Here is a 14,610-nt window from a genome sequence, read left to right on the forward strand (position 1 = left end):
AGTACCCAAATTAGAATGACCCCCGATTAGAATACCAAATATGTGAAAATCTTCCAGTTCCAGTTAGTCATTATCATGGCATCTGTGCTGGCATGTAATCCAATGAATCTACTATCTTACTAGTCCTACGCAGTTCATATGTGTATGTATTGGTATCTGATGCCAAATGAGTAGAAAACATAATATGGGCCAGAGTCCTAGCGTGAAGGAACAGCTAGGCCTCAGTCTACCGCCAAACAGGTGTTAACCGCGGATGAGATTACTGGATGTATATGATGTTTAGGGGGATTATCCCATCTTTTAGGCCACAACTGCTTTCTCAACGCCTAGCTATAGCTATGGCACAACCATAACAATTACCAAAAAAGACACATACAAGGTTTTAGGTGTTATCATTTTTCTTTTTTTCCAAATTGTGGGAATTGCTTTGTACCACAGAAGTCACAGTAGAGAACCTTTTAAGACCTTGACAGTGATGCATGAAATTCATTGACAAATTTTGTGCAAACATCAATTGTTTGGAAAAAAAATGTGCAAAATGTCCAAATTTGTATCTGCAACATAGACGGAAGGAGGTTGATGTCACGTTCCAAATTTTTTTCAATCCTATACTGTGGGATAAGATTTAATCACTAGGACCAACTTACAGATGCCCTAATGATGCTAATATAGTAGGTGCAATTATTCAGTACCACCCATCCCCAAAGTGCCAGTCATCGGGTGGAAAACACCTTTGAAATAAGCCCCTACTCTTGCACGTTCGACCAATTTATTTATTTTTTTTTTTAGCCCCGACACCTTAGAAAGTTGTTTCAAAGGAGTTGGAGCACTTGACCCATTAATTGGCACTTTGGTGGATAGCTGTGCACACTAGATTGGCATTGACCTAACAGAAATGGGGTATGTCGTTTTAGATGTGTTCTCCTTAGTATTGGGATGTTTATGCAGTTTTTGAGCCTTAGGTGGTTTTCCATGAATGTATAGAAGGTAACATAGTCATCATGTGGTCTTGAAATTTACATTTTTGGGTGGCCCTGGTTGATTATGGAAGATATCCTGAGAGATGTCCTTTGCCCACAACAACAGGTTAACTATGTTTGCTGACGATTTTTATGATTTGAAGTAGATGTTAAATTTTTGGGGGTCTATGTAAAGCTTATGAGCTTCCGAGAATTCATATAAAAATATGTTGTTACTAAAGATTTTCGACGTGTGAATAACGTACGGATAATCTAGTTAGATGCTAACGACTTAATCAATGACCGTTTAGTCATCGTCATCATCATCATCGTCATCATCGTCGTCGTCGTCATCATCATCATCGTCATCATCATCGTCATCATCATCGTCGTCATCATCGTCATCGTCGTCGTCATCATCATCATCATCGTCATCGTCGTCATCATCATCATCATCTTCTTCAGTATTGATATCTCCCTCTAGAACATCTTCAATCCAGTCTTCTAGTTCATCTGCTGAAGGCAGGTCTTCTTCATCATCCATGTCCATCCAAACACTATCAGCCTATGGTAGAAATATTTTAAAATTCCATCATTAATCAATAACAAAGTTTTTGCTACCATATGAATCACTAATTCTTGCAAAACCAAAATATATATGCTTAGAATGTTTGTTCTTGTCGGGCAATCCCAATCCCAATCCCAGGTTGAACCTGGCAGATGAATTTTCCTGCAATGCTACCACAGGTGAAATAAGGCCCAGTGGATTAGTCTTGTAATGCCACAGAAGATAAGTCCTCAAGAGTGAGAGACACTTTTTCTATCCACTCTTTACTTTTGCCAGGAGATGAATTTATTGAATGGAAGATCCCAACTCTATTAAATAAACCAATAAATTCCACATACGGTATAATATCTAGGTATCATGAGCCAGTATTTCAAAGACTGAAAGCCATCAATAACCGCTGACAGAAAAGCTTGGTGTTACCAGAGAGATTACAGATATATGGAAGGACCAAACCTCCCACAGTGGAAGTGGCATGGCTGGGACACCACAAATTTGAGATGTCTCATCTCACCATTTATGGTCAGTTTTGAAGAAAATCGAGTGAAGTAGCTCAACTCTAAACCCACCCTCATTCTCAATAGACAGCTATTTGTCATCAGCTAGCTCTCCTGTGTCCCCCAAACAGGAAAGCTCTGCAATTTTATGTTCTTTTTGAGAGAGCCGATGCTAGGCTCCTCTGGAAGCCGATCTCCTGGAGACCAAAAGGATAAGCTGTCCTGTATCTTTTTCTCCCCAAAAATCATCTGTTGAGGAAGAGTCGGAAGGCTGGTTTGGTCAATGTTCTTCTACTGTGTATGGGATCCTTAAGGGTGGTCATGGGGAGGACAGTTCGTTAATCCTGAAACTGATGTTTTCTGCACAACATCTTTGTTTTTAGCCCAGGATGTAGAGGCAGGTCTGCCGACCATCCTCAGATTTCTAAATAGCACAGCTGCGTTATCTGAAAATTATAAACCGGCCTCAGCATGTCTCACTGTCACACACAACATTGCAGGAGGCAGCCGAAGAAAGCAGTAATTATGTTCCACAGAAAGGACACAATGTGGGATTGGGATAATAGACAGAGGAGATGGCATTCATGAAGGCAGGTGGAACAAAAGCTTCAGAGGAGCATTTATATATGTGCAAAGCTATAGACTAAACGAGACAGAGACGCTACTGATGGCCGACTTGAAAGGAACGATGAGACTTAGGTGGTAGGGGGGGATTGGTTGGTGATGAGAACACGTGAATAGGCAGCACAATATCCTCCTAGGCATGCTAGTTCATTAGTTAGAAGGAGTGGAGGATGAACAGGTCCTGTAGGAAGGGAGAGATGTTAACCAGATGGGCCTACGTGCTTCGAGATAGATCTAATACTATCAAGCAAGTGTTATAATGAATAATTGGAAGAGAGCCACAAAGAAAAGACACAGCGGGAAGACTTGTAGTGAATAGATGGAAGATCTGAGAGGAGAATTTTTACTAGTCAACATTTGATCATGTATTACATCTTATGGCGGTAATATTTAGTGTACTTTTATTCTTTCTAAGGTTTAGAATGGTTCTATATTCTTCCACCTTTTCTGGTACCGGTCTATGACTTTGGTTGATCATTTTGTTATTAGTTTTGAACCCATTTGACCAGATTGGTTAGACCATGGTAAAGATGACTAAATCTTAAATGAAGGCCTCTTCCAATGATTAATTTCTTTCATTAGAAAATAAATGTTTAATTTTAATAGCTATAAATATATAATTTTGTCAGTCACCAAAGCTTTACAAAAACGCACAAACTCGTTTTTTGTTAGTATGTACATTAATTTCATTTATGATCCCATGGGGTTAAAAAGTCAGAAAGTTTAAATAAAAATATTGTTTTTTTACCAAGATACCTACTCAAAATATATGGGTAATCTATCATGTTGGCCACAGACCTCTTTCAAACAGTGATTTAGACTGTCTACAGCTTTTCTCAACTTTATTACACTGCGACTCCCACTTGGTGGATTGGAAATGTACTAGTCCACAGAATAAGCCAGGAGCGAGACTGTTTTCTTGCTAAATGATTTTAACATACTAATCTGAAGAGCTATCCTCGGTCTGAAGAATTGGATGATGGAAGGTGGTGGAGGACTCAGAGAACATGCCTAATGACTTTTGAGGGAAATTGAGTGAAGCAGCAACTCTTGCCTTCATCCTTAAGACCATAATGAAGCCAGTTGTCTCAATTTGGTTGTGCTTTTAAAACCTGATCTGAAGAACTGGCCTGGGTGGAAAGAATTGGGTCATCGACAATCAAGCCAAGTAGTATTTACTTACTTCATCTCTAAGGCCACCAGAATGCCAATGGTCTTAATCTAGTTTTGATTTTAGCAACCTGATATGAAGAACTGGCCTGGACCAAAAGAGTTGGGTGATGAATAACCAACATGGAGTTGGTTCCAGAGCATATGCTTAGTTACTTTTAAGGAAAATTGAGTCCTTCCTTCATCTCTAAGACCACCAGGGAGCCATATGTCTCCATCTGGTTTCAAATTTAACAACCTGATCTGAAAAAAAAAATGGGCTGAAAAGTGTATTAGTCATCCCTTAGGTCTGCAAATATGGTGGAAAACCTGGAACACTTGTTTTTTTTCTCTTTCTACAACAAAACACTAGGTTGAACATCTCCACAAATTGGTAAACATAGATATACAAGATAATGGCTGCAGTTTCTAGGGCTTACTTACATCTGTCACATTCACCACACCGATATGAGGGCGAGACAGGTCAATGCCAAACTTCTCCTCCCAGTAGGGAATCAACTAAAAAAAAAATAGAACTAAATGAAAAAAGAGAGCACACAGATACAATTCTCCACACGTCTCATTTCTTTACTATGCCACTAGGCACCCGGTTCCCACATTCTGGAGAAACATTAAGGGTGCCAAGAACGCCAAGGACACTCCGTTCAGCTATTCCAAGTGTGCAACCATCTTGAACTGCATTCATCAAAAATACAGCCTTTGTTTTTTACTTGGTTCCTTGTGAGCCAGGCAGCGAGATTACAGCTTGTAAAGCAGCTTCCTAATACAGTAAAGTAGGAACTACAAGTTCTATTTTAATTAAAAATGTAAAAAATGTAATTTACAAAATCTCAAACATTTAATGTAATTTTTAAACATCTTGTTATTCGACCAGGGAAATTCTCAACTCTAAGCAGTCATTTCTTGTATCTAAATATGAGATTTCCTTACCAATGGGAAGTCCTCAGGATCGATCCAGATAATGCTGAGATCTGGGTTATCCGTATTGTCTTCTGCAACCTCTTTGATGATTTCCAGGAATTCATAACCATCTGAAATACAGATTATGATCAAGGATCTTCCCGTAGTTGCAAGACTTTCCGTATCATAGGTTCTCCTTTGCAGCTGGTAAATGCTAATAATGTCATCTTTTTTTTTTTTTAGAAAGGAGAACTATCAGGTTCCTCAAAACATCTTAGTTGTTATAATTTGAATTTCTAATTTAATTTCGTTACTTTTAAAAGAAGAATCGTGACAGAGAAGATTTAATTTATTTTTACAGTTATTAGATGCTAAAGTTGAGCCAAAATTTTAGATGTTTTTTTACATGTCCATCTAAGAGTGGCAGCCAAAGGTTGGACTTGTTGACATGTTGTCATGTCCCCACTGGAGTCCGCGCCTGCGACTTCTGCTCCGATCGCCAGGCGACGCCGTATACCCATCATGGATAGTGCTGGTGATGGGAGAGGAGTCTGTGCCCGTGGCTCTGCTGAGCACAGGCTCCGCTTATCCACTAGGCTGGGTTTCCCTAGAACCTGCAGTAACACTGGCTGACTGTAGGTGGCGTGTGTCTTCCAGCTGAAGTTGCCATCATTCACCTGCAGCCAATGGGAAGACACCACACCCTTCTTATTCCCCCTCCTGTCATGTGACCACTGCCAGAGATAGTTCTGTACTCCTGGTTCATGTGCTGTTTGTATTTTGAGTCCTGTGCACTGACCTTTGCTTGTTTTTTGACAACCTCCTGCCTGTCATTTTTGTACCTTGCTGCCAGTTCCGTATTTGACCTCTGCTTTGTCTCCTCACTACGCCCTTGCCTGTCGATTCTGTTCCTGTTTAGCATTTCCTAGTTTTTGACCCTGCCTGACCACCATGGACTACAGCCTACCACAGGTAGTGATCTCTGGGGCTCTGTGTAATTCCAAATCTCTGTATAGGGGTTAAAGGGTTGCGGAGTTCTCGGGGTCCTGCTTTGTGAGCGGCTTTTCTCTAGACACCCCTTACAGCCAGGAGATAATCAAAATTTCCGTATAAATATCACCATTAAATTTCAATAAATATCAAAAATACCTTCAGATAAAAAATTCGTTAGAATTAAATAAAGAAAGGGAATGATGGTGCAAATAGCATTAAAATTTTATTTTTATTCAACAATTAAAATAAATATTTTACAGATCCATATAAATATTAGGCAGGAAAAAATGTCCCATAAATTATAGCAGCGGTTTTACTAGGAAAATAAAGTGCATAATGCCAAGATCACTTAAAAAGTCAATCCCTAATATATGACAAAGTGCACAGTGCAAAATTGTATCTAAATCCTATGTCATATATAAATAAGGTTATGGTATAATGATCCTATGTAAAAAAAAATTAACAATTATTTAATTTGCAAGGAAAATTATACCTTAAGTGATCTGTAAAAGCTCCAAAGTGTACCGCAAAGCCCCGACACGTTCTATAGCACCCCCTGAGGAAAGGATCGCTGAAACACGTGTCGGGGCTTTGCGGTACACTTTGGAGCTTTTACAGATCACTTAAGGTATAATTTTCCTTGCAAATTAAATAATTGTTACATTTTTTTTACATAGGATCATTATACCATAACCTTATTTATATATGACATAGGATTTAGATACAATTTTGCACTGTGCACTTTGTCATATATTAGGGATTGACTTTTTAAGTGATCTTGGCATTATGCACTTTATTTTCCTAGTAAAACCGCTGCTATAATTTATGGGACATTTTTTCCTGCCTAATATTTATATGGATCTGTAAAATATTTATTTTAATTGTTGAATAAAAATAATAATTTTAATGCTATTTGCACCATCATCCCCGAACCCCTTACAGCCAGTCGGAGTTTGTGGCTCCAGGCAGGCGTTACACATGTTCCCATTTTCAATACCCCATAAATTTGGATATTTGGCAGTCATAAAAACTTTGTTGGCATCTATGGTGTATTGAGAAGAGGAGGAGAACAGTAACATAGGCTGGGATCTTCTCTAGGTGCTTCCAGGTGGAATTTTTTTAACTTTTTTGTTTGGACCCTTGAAATCTCAACTACTTACCAGGATCATCCTCTTCTGCGAAAGCTACAATGTGGATTCCATTCAAATCATCTTCCTATAAGAAGAAGGAAAAGAAGAAGAAAAATTAACACAGGGAATTGTGAGGGTCAGGGAAGAATCTTGAGAGACAGAAGAGAGTTTCCAGCTTTTTAGGAGCCAAAGTTGGCAAAGAAATCCGATATATGTAGACCCACTTAAAGTCTCTATCTGGAGTGATTTTGTGGAAAACAGTGTTTTCTATCTCCAACAACAATAGAGAAAGGGACCGACATTACAAAAAAAGAATGTGATTAGTCTACGTAAACTGGAAATGTATCCAATAACATGTTACCTTGTGTTCATGAGGCCTTGTGGACCTATATCAAGGATCCTTTCCAAGAGATGCAAATATGGAAAACAAGGATCCAACAAAATAGGATTTATCGTGCCCAATTTTTTCCTAAAAACCTAGTGTTCATAGAGCCCTTGGGAACCGTACTAGGGCCATAGTTGGCCTTTAATTAATAGATGCTAACAGAGAAGCAAATTGATCCAATAAAGTTGGCAATACACGTTAGATAAAGTAAACTATTTTAGGTGATTTCGGCAACACCTGTGGTGGTTTACCGACTGTTTCCCAACAGTAGAGTAAAGGCTACTTTACACACTGCGATATCGGTCCCGATATCGCTAGTGTGCGTACCCGCCCCCATCTGTTGCGCGACACGGGCATATCGCTGCCCGTGGCGCACAACATCGCCCAGAGCCGTCACACATACTTACCTGTCCGGCGACGTCGCTGTGACCGGCGAACCGCCTCCTTTCTAAGGGGGCGGTCCGTGCGGCGTCACAGCGACGTCACTGAACCGCCGCCCAATCGCAGCGGAGGGGCGGAGATGAGCGGGACGTAACATCCCGCCCACCTCCTTCCTTCCGCATAGCGGCCGGGAGGCAGGTAGGGAGACGTTCCTCGCTCCTGCGGCGTCACACGCAGCGATGTGTGATGCCGCAGGAACGAGGAACAACCTCGTTACTATTGAAGTAACGATAATTGGGAATGGACCCCCGTGTCGCCGATTAGCGATTTTTCACTGTTTTGCAACGTGGCAAAATCGCTAATCGATGTCACACGCAACGGCATCGCTAATGCGGCCGGATGTGCGTCACGAATTCCGTGACCCCCAACGACTCCGCATTAGCGATGTCGTAGCGTGTAAAGCCCGCTTTAGAGAATTGGGAAAAGTAGGTTTGAATGTGTGCCTAATCCTTTTTTTTTACCATGAGAGAGGAAACCAGATTGATGGCGTCATCTGTGGCTTACCTGTCTCTTTTCCTAAACTGTATCTATAACAGTAAAAGACGTGTTGTGTGTTCCCACTCTGGAAGGAGAATTGTAATCTATAAAATGAGTGACCGCTCTTGGACTCAAGGTGATCTTTGGTTAAGAACACATGAATGCTTGGCCTAGTTGAGTTTACATATGTTGTGGTGGGCCAGGGAGAATAATCCGTGGCTGACAGCTAGCCACGGTGTGTAGACACCCTGAGAATCCTATTATAACCAAATATTCTTGTGGCTTGGAAAACTCTTAGCTAATATGGATAAACAAGGATCTAGGATGATTTTTTTGCCAGTTGAAGCCATCTTTATCCCCTGGACATAAGTGACGCCAGGGGTTGTTATCTGTTCTATAGAATGACATATAAGGCCTATACTTGTTTATACTACTTCTATGACCAGCTTTTGTTATAGGCCTTGACTAATATAATTTCATTATTCCCATCATTCTCGGCGTTCGCCCCATGCTGCTTGTATATATCTCATCCGCCTTTATTACATCTGTTACATATTACTTTCATTAGTTCTGCTTTGTATCTCCTATATTAATCTTCGAAATGACACATCGTGCAATACGGAGCCGAGATTCCTGCCGTAAATTACACCTTACCATTGCCTCAGTGAGTCACGGCTACGAGAATGTGGTATATACCGCCCCACTGTGCACATTAATAAAGGGCATGACGGTTTAATGAGGGAGATCAGCTGAGACTCAATGTATTGATAGACTTCATGCAAAATCAATTCAGGGGAAACTTCTAATTAAGAACCTACGACGCAGTGTAAAACAAAAAGACCGGCTTAACGCTGTATGGTATGTAGAGGCCAGAAACACCGTCCACATCAATGTCACCACACGTACAGGCACTTACCCAAGTCTCGTACATGCTGTCAGGCTGGAGCTTTCTCAGTGTTGGTCTGAAAGACATTTAAAAAAAGAGGACACGAAAATATTAACCAACAGAACCATCTGAGGTGACCATCAGAACGTTTGGCCCCTCAGCTGCCCCTGAACCTAAAGTCATCCCATGGTCATACCATTACTTTCTACCTACAGAAGTTCAGCTAAACAGTTGGCTCCCCCACCAACCATAGAGGGGGACATTAAGCCGGGTTGGTCGACTTTTTGTTCCACAGTCCAAAAATATTATTTTTATGAAGGGGGGGGGCACAGTAACGTTTGTCTTGTGGTCACAGTGTTTAATGTTGTGATGAAAACCATTGGTATGAGGGGCATCATCACTATTGTCATGATCATAGCTATTTTATAGGGGCACAATTACTTTTTATTACGATTCATCATTGCAATTTTCTGTGGCACCATGATTTTGTTATAAGGGCACCATGGCCTTTGTTTTGGTGGACAGGAACCATTGTTATGGGGTTTTCATGGATATTGTTACGGGGCATCATAGCTATTATGTGGAGCCAATTATTCTCCATGGAGGGGTATGTGGGGCACATTATTCTGTATGGAAGGCTATATGGGGCCCATTATTGTGTATGGAGGACTATGTGGGGCCCATTATTCTGTATGGAGGACTATGTGTGGCCCATTATTCTGTATGGAGTATTATGTGGTGGCCCATTCTGTATGGAGGACTATGTGGGGCCCATTATTCTGTATGGAGGACTATGTGGGGCCATTATTCTGTATGGAGGCCTATGTGAGGTCCATTATTCTATATGGAGGCCTATATGGGGCACATTATTCTGTATTGAGGACTATGTGGTGCCCATTATTCTGTATGATGGGATATGTGGGGCCAATTATTCTGTATGGAGGACTATGTGGGGCCCATTATTCTGTATGATTGGGTATGTGGGGCACAATATTCTGTATGGAGGACTGTGTGGTGCCCATTATTCTGTATGGAGGGCTATGTGGGGCACATTATTCTGTATGGAGGGCTATGTGGGGCACATTATTCTGTATGAAGGGCTATGTGGGACCCATTATTCTGTATGGAGGACTATGTGGAGCCCATTATTCTGTGTGGAGGACTATGTGAGGCCATTTATTCTCTATGGAGGACTATTTGGGGCCATTATTCTGTATGGAGGGCTATGTGGGGCCCATTATTCTGTATGGAGGACTATGCTGAGCCAATTATTCTGTATGGAGGACTATGTGGGGCCCGTTATTCTGTATGGAGGGCTATGTGGGACCCATTAATCTACATGGAGGCCTATGTGGGGCCCATTATTCTGTATGGAGGACTATGTGGGGCCATTATTCTGTATGGAGGGCTATGTGGGGCCCATTATTCTACATGGAGGCCTATGTGGGGCACATTATTCTACATGGAGGACTATGAGGAGTACATTATTCTATATGGAGGCCTATATGGGGCACATTATTCTGTATGGAGGACTATGTGGGGCCCATTATTCTGTATAGAGGACTATGTGGGGCCCATTATTCTGTACGATGGGCTATGTGTGGCCCATTATTCTATATGGAGGACTATGAGGAGTACATTATTCTGTATAGAGGACTATGTGGGGCCCATTATTCTGTACGATGGGCTATGTGGGTCACATTATTCTGTATGGAGGACTATGTGGGGCCCATTATTCTGTACGATGGGCTATGTGGGGCACATTATTCTGTATGGAGGACTATGTGGGGCACATTATTCTGTATGGAGGACTATGTGGGGCCCATTATTCTGTATAGAGGACTGTGTTGGACCCATTATTCTGTATGGAGGACTATGTTGCACCCATTATTTTATATGGAAAATTATGTGGAGCACATGATTCTGTATGGAGGGCTATGTGAGGTCCAATATTTTCTATGGAGGGCTATGTGGGGCGCATTATTCTGTATGGAGTGGGGCACATTATTCTGTATGGAGGGCTATGCGGGGCACATTATTCTGTATGGAGGGCTATGTTGGACCCATTATTCTGTATGGAGGGCTATATGGGGCACATTATTCTATATGGGGGCACCATGGCATTTGTTGTAAGAACATTATGAATATTACTGTAGGGTGCTTTGACCTTTGTTAGGTTTCTTTATGGCTATCATTATGATGGCACCATTTCTTGAGTTCTTTGGGCAACATGGGTTCGGGTATGGGGTACATGATTACTATGGTTACAGGGACACTAGACAGGTAATGGAGAACATGGCTGTCATGTTTGGGGGGGGGGAATTTACTATTTTTCCCACTTTCTCTGTGAAGTAATTTCTTAAAAGTAAACAAGTCAGATGTCTCGGCTGTGGTCGATCTCGTCCCCGGCATCCGTGGAGCACTATGATTCAGTATTAATGATGTGATATGTTAGAAACAACAATAATAACGTATTTGCTCAGCGCGGAGTAAAGGCCTCGCTGTCATGGCAACCATGGTCTCTGAACTGCCAATATTTAAAGTGTGTCTGTAGAGAGGCGCTTTCATCAGCCATAGTGAGAAACACGGAGCTACGAGACGTCTCTTATCTACAGTTAACCCTCAAGAGACACCTGTGACAGAGAGGCCCGCGTCCCTGGAAATAGGATAATGTAAAGCTGCCAACTTCTCTGAGTGCGTATAAAAGCGCTGAGAATACTGTATCGTACACTATCGGCTCAGATACGCTGGGTCAGTTAGTCATGGGAAGAGACAGACAAGGCCTGAAGAGACTGGGAAGAATCAGCCACAGGAAGAAACAGACGAAGCCTGAAGAGATGGGGAAGAGTCAGTCACAGCAAGAGACAGACGAAGCCTGAAGAGACCGGGAAGAGTCAGCCACAGAAAGAGATAGAAGGAGAAAGAAGAGAAAGGTCAGCCACTGGAATAGACAAAACAAGCTTGAAGAGACAGGAAAAGGTCAGTCATAGGAAGAGATAGAAGGGGACAGAAGAGACCGTGAAGAGTCAGCTACAGGGAGTGATAGAAGAAAACAGAAGACACCGGGAAGAATCAGTCACAGGAAGCAATAGAACAGAAGAGATCCGGAAGAATCAGCCACAAGAAGAGATCGGGAAGAATCAGCCACAAGAAGAGACAAGACAAAGCCTGGAAAGACAGAAAAGAGTAAGGCCCCTTTCACACATCCGTTTTTTGCCATCAGTCACAATCCGTCGCATTGTGAAAAAATCTGATCCAGCGCTGGATCAGTTTTTTCTCATTGACTTATATTAGCCATGGATTGCGACGGATGGCCTCACGTTTCATCCGTTGTACGATGGAACCGTCGTAAAATCTTTGTCCGTCGGACAGTGACGACATCCACAGTAACGTTTTTTGTTTGCATTGAAAAAGCAAACAGCGACGGATCCGTCGCCATTTGTCATTTGGTATAATGGAAGCCTTTGGACCCAGGATCCGTCGTAATCCGTCAGATGATGGAATCCAGCAACGGATTCCGATTTTTTTAACTGAGCATGCTCAGATGGGGTGTAAAAACACTGTTGGGCTGAAAAAACTGATGCGACATTTTTTCGACGGATACGTCGCATCAGTTTTTCCCCAATCTGCGACGGATCCGTCTATCCATCGAGCCAACGAATTGTGACTGATGGCAAAAAACTGATGTGTGAAAGGGGCCTAACCCACAGGAAGAGACAGATAATAAGGCCTGAAGCGACAGGAAAGAATCAGCCACAGCAAGAGACAGACGAGGCCTGAACAAATAGAAGCATCATTAATAGGAAGGGATAGACGAACCCTATAGAGACGAAAGAATCAGCCATGGGAAGAGACAGATGAGAACTGAAGGAATAGAAGAATCAGGCATAGAAAGAGACAGATTGGGCAGAAGAGACAAGGAAGAAGTAGCCACAGGAAGAGACAGCTGAGGACTGAAGAGGCAAGGAAGGGTCAGCAGACAGAGATTGAAGAAACAGACAAATAAGTTAAAGCGCCGTTATTCGTGCCGCATATCCGGCATCGTTAGAGATGACGTACCGTGTGACACCTCCGAACGACTGTTAACGAGCAAAAATACTCACCTTATTGTTGCTCGTTGACACGGCGTTCATTTTCATAATGTCGTTCCTCCTTCTGCGCGCCGGTTGTTCGTCGTTCCCATGGCAGCACACATCGCTACGTGTGACACCCCGGGAACGACGAACACAGCTTACCTGCGTCCCGCCGGCAATGAGGAAGGAAGGAGGTGGGCGGGATGTTCCGGCCGCTCATCTCCGCCCCTCCACTACTATTGGCCGGCCACTGTGTGACGTCGCTGAGACGCCGAACGTCCCTCCCCGTTCAGGAAGAGGATGGTGCCGCCCACAGCGACGTCGTTAGGGAGGTAAGTGTGTGTGATGGGGATTAACGACATTGTGCGCCACAGGCAACGAATTGCCCGTGACGCACAAACGACGGGGGCGGGTGCGATCGCACGATATATCGTGGCGTGTAGACTTAGATTCACCAACTCTTTCCCAGAGCTTCACATGGTGGGTAGATTGATATCCCTCACTGCCTACATCTCCCATCTGCGAATGAATTCGAGGCAGGACAGTTTTGGAAATGTAATCTTATTTAATCAGTCATTTGTAAACTGAAAAAGGTGACCATTAGTATTGCTCAAATTGACCTCTTTTTTTGGTTTATGTAATAAATTGGTCCCCTTTTAAAAATTGCAAAGAAAAAGCTAACAATCGCACATAAATAACGAGACTGTGAACTGATGATCCCCTAGGGCACAAACTATTGTCAATGAAATGGAGTAAAACGGACCTGAGGCTATTTCCTTGCTGAAAAGCGAGACTCTATGTGATAGGAGATTGTTTTGCTCAAGACTACAGGATACAATGATGCAGAACTCTGACACAAAATAATAGGAACACTAAAAATATATTACTATACTACTCCCTATAACTACTATAGAAACTGACCCCTATGTCCAAGAATATAGCTTCTATAATGCTGCCCCTATGTACAAGAAAATAACTACTATATTACTGCGTCCTATGTACAAGAATATAACTACTATAATACTGCCTCTATGTACAAGAATATAGCTTCTATAATGCTGCCCCTATGTACAAGAATATAACTACTATATTACTGCGCCCTATGTACAAGAATATAACTACCATTATACTGCCCCCATGTACAAGAATATAACTACTATTATACCGCCTTGTATGTACCAAAATATAGCTACTATAATACTGCCCTCTATGTGCAAGAATAAAACTACTATAATACTGCTCCTGTTTATAAGAATATAACTACTATAATAATGCCTCTATGTACAAGACCTAACTATTATAATACTGCCCCTATGTACAGGAATACAACTACTATAATACTGTCCATATGTACTAGAATATGACTACTATAATACTTACATATGCACAACAATAAAACTACTATAATACTGCCCCTATATGCAAGAATTTAGCTACTATAGTACTGCCCCTATGTACAATACTGCCTCTATATACAAGAATATAGCTACTAAACTAATACCTCTATGTA

The 14,610-nt window shown here is 41.9% G+C and overlaps 1 protein-coding gene across 1 annotated transcript in view; it reads right to left on the bottom strand.

Annotated features, from left to right (window-relative positions):
- Positions 1–380: 380 nt before the first annotated feature.
- CASQ1 (calsequestrin 1) overlaps positions 381–14,610 on the bottom strand; it is a 52,447-nt gene continuing 38,217 nt past the window's right edge. Inside the window, exons 7-11 of the mRNA XM_075329685.1 lie at positions 9,058–9,103; positions 6,869–6,923; positions 4,746–4,846; positions 4,239–4,313; positions 381–1,524 (exon numbers count right to left, since the gene is read on the bottom strand). Of these exons, the coding sequence (XP_075185800.1) occupies positions 1,267–1,524; positions 4,239–4,313; positions 4,746–4,846; positions 6,869–6,923; positions 9,058–9,103 (535 nt within the window). The 3' untranslated portion in view covers positions 381–1,266. The remainder of the gene's footprint in view (positions 1,525–4,238; positions 4,314–4,745; positions 4,847–6,868; positions 6,924–9,057; positions 9,104–14,610) is intronic.

The sequence above is a fragment of the Anomaloglossus baeobatrachus genome, chromosome 12 (assembly GCF_048569485.1).
Source record: "Anomaloglossus baeobatrachus isolate aAnoBae1 chromosome 12, aAnoBae1.hap1, whole genome shotgun sequence".
Classification (NCBI taxonomy): Eukaryota; Metazoa; Chordata; class Amphibia; order Anura; family Aromobatidae; genus Anomaloglossus; species Anomaloglossus baeobatrachus.